Below are 7,887 nucleotides of genomic sequence, written 5' to 3' on the forward strand. Positions count from 1 at the left end.
TTTATAATATTTTGACCAATGCCAGCTTGAACATGCATTACATCATATAGATGAGCTAAAGATCATCGTATTATTGACCTAGTTCCTGCTTGATAGTAACTCCTAATCAAATGGATAAAACGGTACTCGCTCGAATGAAGCATGAAGCCATGAACTATAGATTAGCAGCTGAAACAAGCCTATAGTTAAATAATCACTGCCCCTATTGAGATCAGAACATACAAACCCGTTCAGGGAGATCAAACCAAAGTTTCATCATTCTCAGTGAGTTCCTCCAAAGGACTCGCCCATACTAATCTACGCCCCTGAGGATTGTTCACCTTAATTGAATATGCTTACTGATAATAGTTGCTACGATGAAGGCCAGCCATCTATTATAAACATTCGTGATCAAGCTACATAAACCCTCTGAAGCCTATAACTATGACTTCATTGATGGAACTAGTCCCTGGCTCATGACCACCTCAACATAGGGGACGACTCACCCCTTGTTCATGGGCACTTAACTTTCGCTCATAAGGAATTGTTCCTAGGGACTTACTTGCATAAGCTTATAATACGAGTCATATCATGAGGACCCACCAAAGATAATTGCCCAAGGCACTTACCTAAGAAGAAGGGATCACATCATAAGTGGGAATCCACATATATATTATTCAACCAATACATATGTATATGTTAGTCAGCTAGGTGTAGCCTTTCTTATGACCCTCTTAAATCTATTAAAAAAAGATGGAGAGTTATAGTTTATATCCTATTTTTCACGATATTGTGAAAGTGATCGAGATACCATACATTTCCACAAACTCTCCATACCCAATAATTAATTTATCTTATTTTATTTTCTAGCTCTATCATAAAAAATAACTTGCTAGTAGGATCATGTGTCATAAATGAACAAATTTGAATATGCTATTTATTATTTTTTTAATATGATAATTAAATTAATAAATATTATTTGAAGTATAAAGGTGGAACTTGGAAGATTTTTTTTTTAATCAATCGACTTCGTTTAATTTGAAAAAAAAAGCTAGTCAAGCCTTGACTTTCGTCTAGACGGCAACCGCCCAACGGACGTTTCCTCAGTCAAATGTCAATATTGTAATATTTCTATAGGCAACGACGCAGCTGAAGGTCTGCTTGTTGTGATCTGTGTATTGTTGCTGCTACTATCTTTTATCTTGTTTTATTTTCTAGCTCTATCATAAAAAAATAACTTGCTAGTATGATCATGTGTCATAAATGAACAAATTTGAATATGCTATTTATTATTATTTTTAATATGATAATTAAATTAATAAATATTATTTGAAGTATAAAGGTGGAACTTGGAAGATTATTTTTTTAATCAATCGACTTCGTTTAATTTGAAAAAAAAAGCTAGTCAAGCCTTGACTTTCGTCTAGACGGCAACCGCCCAACGGACGTTTCCTCAGTCAAATGTCAATATTGTAATATTTCTATAGGCAACGACGCAGCTGAATGTCTGCTTGTTGTGATCTGTGTATTGTTGCTGCTACTATCTCTCTTTTGCTGGCTGGAATGGACGAGGGAGGGCTTTGGGAATTTCTCTGATATAGATCGGGGCATCGGGGCTAGTCCGATGGCTTTCTTTCCTTTTCTTTGCCGGAGGTCAACTGATGTGTACGTTTCATTTTGTATTCAGGGTTTTCTCTTTCTTCTTTTGGTTTGGGGGTATTGTTGATTTGCCGATGCTGACGATTTAGAGGACGATTTGGGTGCAGGAGAGAGCCGGATAGAAGAAATTCGAACACATGGAGGGTTTTCTCTCTGAAGGAGCTGCATTCAGCGACGAACAGATTTAATTACGACAACAAGCTGGGTGAAGGAGGGTTTGGAAGTGTCTATTGGGGCCAACTCTGGGATGGATCTCAGGTATATTGAATCTTACTGATTCTTTAACTTTTTTTTTGCGATTTTTATCTTATCGTGCTTTTCACTTTTGACAAACTGTTGGGGAGGCTGAGGTGGCTCTATATCGTTGTTCATGTACTGGTTTGATTTGTTCTCGATTTTGGAGGCATGTACTGGTCAAAAAAATTTTTAGGGTTCTAGATGTACTTTCCCCTCTTCCAGCTAACAATAAGTTTGTTTATATATATATATATATATATATATATATATAATTAAAAAAAATCTTCAAATTATTTTGTATCGTGCATGCAAGTTTTGAACGGTTTCTCCTTCTCTTCTGTATTCCGTATAGTTCATATCTGACGAAACTAGACTAATTGCTTCTTATTTTCGATCACATTAAATGAAATGATTTACTCGAACAACTGGATGCGCTGCAAAAGGTAAGGACGATTCCTATGCTACAATTTGTACTTTTATATCGTTGAAATATTATTGTTTTCATCTCTTGGAAGTCACCAATGGCAGGCATATGTTTGGCTATGTGTTTTTCAAGCTAAAGGATTCCATTCTAAGATATTTATATATGTTGGTAGGTTTTTGGGCGTCATATCAAATTACTTGTTTTATTTATTAATTTTTTGTTTATTTATAAGCCAATGATCATGAAAGGAGTTTGTGCAACCGTACATAATCTATGTTGAGTTATGAGATGATTAGGAATACCATAACTGTAGCAAATTTATTTATTTTTTGGTCTTTGGAACATACTTTGGTAATATCCATTCTAACAAATGGCGTTCTTGTAAATTATAAAAGTTATTCGTTGATGCTTCTATCTTAAGTAGTATGTGAAAAACTACATGCCCTCTTCTAACATGCCAAAAGCCCAACCTTTGTCATTTATGTGTTTAATATGTTGAAGGTTTCTGGAACTTGATTCCTGCTGAAGATTTTGATTCTTTATTAAAGATTCTTTCCTTACTTATGTAGATCCAACTCTGCCCTTAGTTGATAAGTGGTTGCTGGGAGGTAGCATCCCCCTGTATAAAATTTTGGAAATATTATGATTATTTTATTATATTCTTCAGAACATTTAGAGTGGTACACACAAGTATGTATTATTTGGCCTTGACTTCTGGAGTTTAGAGGAGATCATACCCTATAATTTTATCTGAATTAATATAGTTAAAAAAAGTGTGATCATGGATATAGGAGGTTTTATTTCTTGAACATGTAAGATCTGTATACCTTCTATGATCTTCTTTGTGATTTATTCGTTTGTTTCTAACAGTTGATTTAAGAGCTTTGTTCTTGAGGCATAATCAAAGCAATAACAGTAAAAAAAGAGTTGAAGTTCCATAAATTTAATATACATGGAGGCATAAATTTTTTTAAAATATTTTTATTGAAAAGTACTTGTATTCAAAGAAGCTGTATGAAATCTTTTCGAGAGAAGATAGAATAAATATCAAATGGAGATCGAAAGATCTTGAATTGAGTTCTAAAGTTCCTTTGATAGTCATTAGGATAGGAAAAAAAACTATGATAGGGCTGATGAAAGTGCTGTCAAATATGTATGAAACACTTTCTTCCTTAAAAAGGTACATTTGATGCCATGTATGTTCAATCCAAAGATGTATGAGGGTGCTTTTGTTATAGAGAATTAGTTATATGAACTCATTGCTGGATAATTGAGTTCTATATCGATTAATTTTTATAATGAAATTCATGCATTACTTACATTTTTCTCTTTACTTTTCCGCTTTACTGGATAAATGTAATGGTACAATTATTGTAGTTAATCTTCTAGATCAAGAAAGTTAAAGTTTGTAAAGTCGAAGATCTAGATATTGTTGAGAATTCATAGGAAAGAATCTGGTGAAGCCTCATGATCTGATTTGAGCATTAAAGACTGCTGAAGATCAACTTGTTATGAAGATTGGCATGGGCCTAGTAGAAGAGGAGTAAATTATAATATAGCAACTTGACTTTACTTAAATTATGATAGTAAAAGATAGATGAGAAGAGGTTGTCATTAGAAGAAGAAGAAGAAGAAGAAGAAGAAGAATTTGAGTAAACAATTTTCTAATGCTATAATGATGGATGAGTGGAAGATGTCTTAATTTTAATTGTTGATTGTTTTGTTGAATCAAGGATTTTGGAGCTTCTTTTTATGAGAGTTTGCATGAAAAATGACATCTATGAAAATTTTGGTAGGTTAACTTTGCTCATGGTGAACCTTTGGTTATTGTTGGGAAGGGTGTGATCATAAAGGCAGGGGAGTTGGAAAATGCCAATTATTGTCGGTTTTAAGAGAAAACTTACATGCATGGGACAACTGGATGATGAAGTGCATTCTGGAGTACTTATAGGAGAAGTAATATACATTCATTGAAATTGCAATAATTATATACTGGGAAATAAACTAGGCATGCTTTATACTAGAAATGCTAGAGGTTAAGTGCCAATGGTTGACTAAAGACTTTACATTATGAGCTTAGGCAATGAGTGAGAAAGAGATGGTAGTTCATGCATTATGAGGCAAGTTGTCTGGCATAATGCTTGTGGATGTAGGCTTCTATGACGATTGTGTTTTCAAAAAGAAATAATTAGCTAATTTTTTTGAAGTTAGGAGGGAGGATGCATTTGGCAGGAAAGCTAAAGCTTGTTACAGCTGCGGGGGATACCTCCCCTATTTCATTTTCTGTTGGCTCGTTTTGTTATTTCACAATCGAAAGGCTCTCAACCATTTTGTTAGAAATGAATATTATTTTTGTGTTACTTTTAACTTTAAAGAAGTGGAAACATAAATTATAAAGCAAATAAATTATTAAATTGAAGTGCTTCAGATTTTTCTGTATTAGTGAGTATGTAAGAATTCAAGAATTTTGTGCAGCAAATCCGATTAGAGTGGTATGACTGTCCCAGGAACATCCCAAGAGGGTATTTCAGAGCACGTGACTTTGAATGGATGTGTTAGGAGCATTAGATTATATGTTTGATTGCCTAAAATTTTTTCTTGAAGATGCAATAAACACAACAAACTATTTGATCAACCGAGGAACAATATGTTCCCTTTGATGGCAAGCTACTTGAAGAAGCTTAGACAGATATGGAATTTAAGGAGTAAATATTAGTGTAAGGGTGCAGTTGAATTCAGATACTGCAAGCAAAATTAATATTGTTGCACCTATGCTTGAGATTAGAACATTTGACAGACTTTCCAATCCTACAAAGTTGTATTCTCCATATTTGTATTATCTACTACTAACTAATTGTGTCGAGCTATCATGTTTTGATGAAGTTATGTATGCTGATGATTATGGGCATTAAGAGTTACTGAAAGATGAGCTGAAGTCATTTCATAAGAATCAGACATAGGCAGTAGCTGAGTTACCATCAGGCAAAAAGGATTTAACTTGTGGGCTTATCAAATCAGTGAAGAATATGATGGATATAAGTGGTACAAGGAAAAATTGGTTATGAGAGGCTTTTAATAAAGATAAGATATTGACTGTATTGAGATCTTTAAGTTGTTTCTAAGATTATTACAATCAAGTTTGTTTTGAGTTTTTTTGCATGTAGGATTAAATTTAGAGTAGATAGATATAAAAAAATGCTTTTCTTTACAATCATAATGAAATTACTTACATAGTGCATCCCTAAGGCTATAAAGTTGATGACAAAGAAAATTTTATGTGCTAGCTTAACAGAGATGTGTGTGCTTAGAAATGGAAGTTTCAATCATCATCCATATGACACATCGCAGTTGGAAAAAAGTCAAGGAATTGTCATATTCCATGAGTTTTGTAGGGCGAGATGAATGCTCCTAAATGCTTTCAATGGTTTAAGTTTGAATTCAATCATTATTACCTCTATCCCATCAATAGTGGCATGGAGTTTTAAAGCAATTTATGAGGTTTTCCATGCTTGGCTAAGCCTCCAAAACAGTATTCAAGACAATTTCAACTTTTCTCTCTCCTCATGAAAGGTGGCACATCCCCTCTCTCTCAAGGTGACAAGTCCATGCAAAAAGGGAATTTCGACCACATTTCTCTTCTTACAACACAAGTGGTACCACATGAAGATGGGGACATTAATAGCGATGGGTGTGGTTACAAATGGAAATAAAGCAAAAAACATAACTCTCTTTATTTATAAACAACTTCTCATATTATTTTTTACATAGATAGAACCGTGGAATAAATTCATCTATACAATTATTTTCTCTTCTCATTTTAATTTTCAAGGGTTTTCTTGAAAGATAAAATTCTTTCCTCAGATATTAAGGGTATTGGTGGTGTTTTCTGTCTTTTAACTCAGATTGCTGTTAAAAGGTTGAAAGTGTGGAGCAATAAAGCTGAAATGGAATTTGCTTCAGAGGTGGAGATTTTGGGAAGAGTGAGACACAAAAACCTTCTGTGCTTGCGTGGTTATTGTGCTGAAGGGCAGGAGCGCTTGATAGTTTATGACTACATGCCAAATCTAAGTTTGATGTCACATCTTTACGGGGAGCATTCAGCTGAAAACCTTCTTGACTGGAGCAGGCGCATGAATATTGCTATAGGGTCAGCTGAGGGTATCGCGTAAGCTTATAGACCATTTAAGGCCTCGTTTGGGAGGGCTTTCTTACTGTTTCTCAAGACGACTTTTTAGCATAAAAATTAAAATTTTTGTACTAGAAAGTTGTTTTAAGCAGCAGCAAGAAAGCCGCTCCAAACGAAGCCTAAGCCTTAGTTCTCCCTCTCATTCCAAACTGTGTCTTCCATGATCACATATCCACTAAAGTTTAATGATATTGTTATTTTTACTTGCAGTTACCTTCACCACCATGCAACACCACATATAATCCATAGAGACATTAAAGCAAGTAATTTTCTACTGGATTCTGGTTTCCAGGTTCGGGTTGCAGATTTTGGATTTGCAAAGCTCATTCCTGAAGGTGCAACCCATGTTACCACAAGAGTTAAAGGTACCCTTGGCTATCTTGCTCCCGAATATGCTATGTTTGGTAAAGCCTCGGAGAGCTGTGATGTGTACAGCTTTGGAATACTACTACTAGAGCTTGCTAGTGGGAAAAAACCATTAGAGAAGTTGAGCTCAACTTGGAAGCGATCCATCTCAGAATGGGCACTTCCGCTCGCTCGAGAGAGGAGATTCCAAGAAATGGCGGATCCGAAGCTCAAGGGGGACTACGTCGAAGCCGAATTTAAAAGGATGGTTCTTGTTGCGCTAGTTTGTGCTCGTGGAACACCTGAAAAGAGACCTACAATGCTTGAAGTGGTGAGCTTGCTGAAAGGGGAAGCCAATGAGAAACTAGCAATTCTGGAGAATGATGATATATTCAGGCCGGATAGAATTGGCACTAGCAGCAGATTTGTAGTTGCTGGCAATGATTCAAACTGTATAATTGAGGAGAAAGAGGGAATGGGGAAATGAAACAGGATTTGCTCGGTGAAGTTTCACAATATACAAGTAAGGAAGAAGAAATCCGGAGGAGCAAAATGGCTAGTGTCATCAATGGTGGATTCTTTGTGCATTTTTACCGTTAGGGAGCAGATTCACCTTATATTATCTGCATTGTTTAGTGTTTTGGCTTTGTGTCTTTTGGCTTGTTTTATTTCTTGTATTGAAACCCTCCGGGGCTTATATCTCTTTCTTTTTCTGTTTTGAAAGAAGAGAAAAGTATACTCCTCTGAACATCTGGTTCCTGCATGTTGGGATTTTTTTTCCTGATTAGTGGTATACTCTTCTTTGTGGATATTTTTCAAGAATACAATTTTTTTTTTCTTTGGTCCGTTGCCATTGTAAAACTATATTACAGTTGAATGCTAAAGTTTTCTTGTGTGTGATAGCTGAATTGTTTTGTTTATGATGTTTATGTGGAATTATTTTTTTTATTTGTGACTGTGAAACTTAATTTTTTGGAAAGTTAAGGGCCACACGCAGCTAATTGCCTAATTCAGTCATGAAATTACAATTACAAAATAGAAATTTTATCAAGTAATA

At 34.9% G+C, this 7,887-nt stretch overlaps 1 protein-coding gene across 1 annotated transcript; it reads left to right on the plus strand.

Moving 5' to 3' along the window:
• Positions 1-1,474: 1,474 nt before the first annotated feature.
• LOC110100259 (PTI1-like tyrosine-protein kinase At3g15890) lies at positions 1,475-7,732 on the plus strand. The gene is made up of 4 exons (XM_020827692.2): positions 1,475-1,644; positions 1,746-1,896; positions 6,202-6,464; positions 6,696-7,732. The coding sequence occupies exons 1-4, from the start codon at positions 1,604-1,606 to the stop codon at positions 7,315-7,317; spliced, it is 1,077 nt and encodes a 358-aa protein (XP_020683351.1). The 5' UTR covers positions 1,475-1,603; the 3' UTR covers positions 7,318-7,732.
• The last annotated feature ends 155 nt before the right edge of the window (positions 7,733-7,887 follow it).

This window comes from Dendrobium catenatum, unplaced genomic scaffold (genome assembly GCF_001605985.2).
Source record: "Dendrobium catenatum unplaced genomic scaffold, ASM160598v2 fragScaff_scaffold_188, whole genome shotgun sequence".
Classification (NCBI taxonomy): domain Eukaryota; kingdom Viridiplantae; phylum Streptophyta; class Magnoliopsida; order Asparagales; family Orchidaceae; genus Dendrobium; species Dendrobium catenatum.

Excerpts from the sequence above, each read along its gene's own strand:
- LOC110100259 (XM_020827692.2), top strand. The coding sequence starts at position 1,604 with ATGGCTTTCTTTCCTTTTCTTTGCCGGAGGTCAACTGATGT. Across the intron at positions 1,645-1,745 it reads TGCCGGAGGTCAACTGATGT|GAGAGAGCCGGATAGAAGAA; the intron begins GTACGTTTCATT and ends ATTTGGGTGCAG. Across the intron at positions 1,897-6,201 it reads AACTCTGGGATGGATCTCAG|ATTGCTGTTAAAAGGTTGAA; the intron begins GTATATTGAATC and ends CTTTTAACTCAG.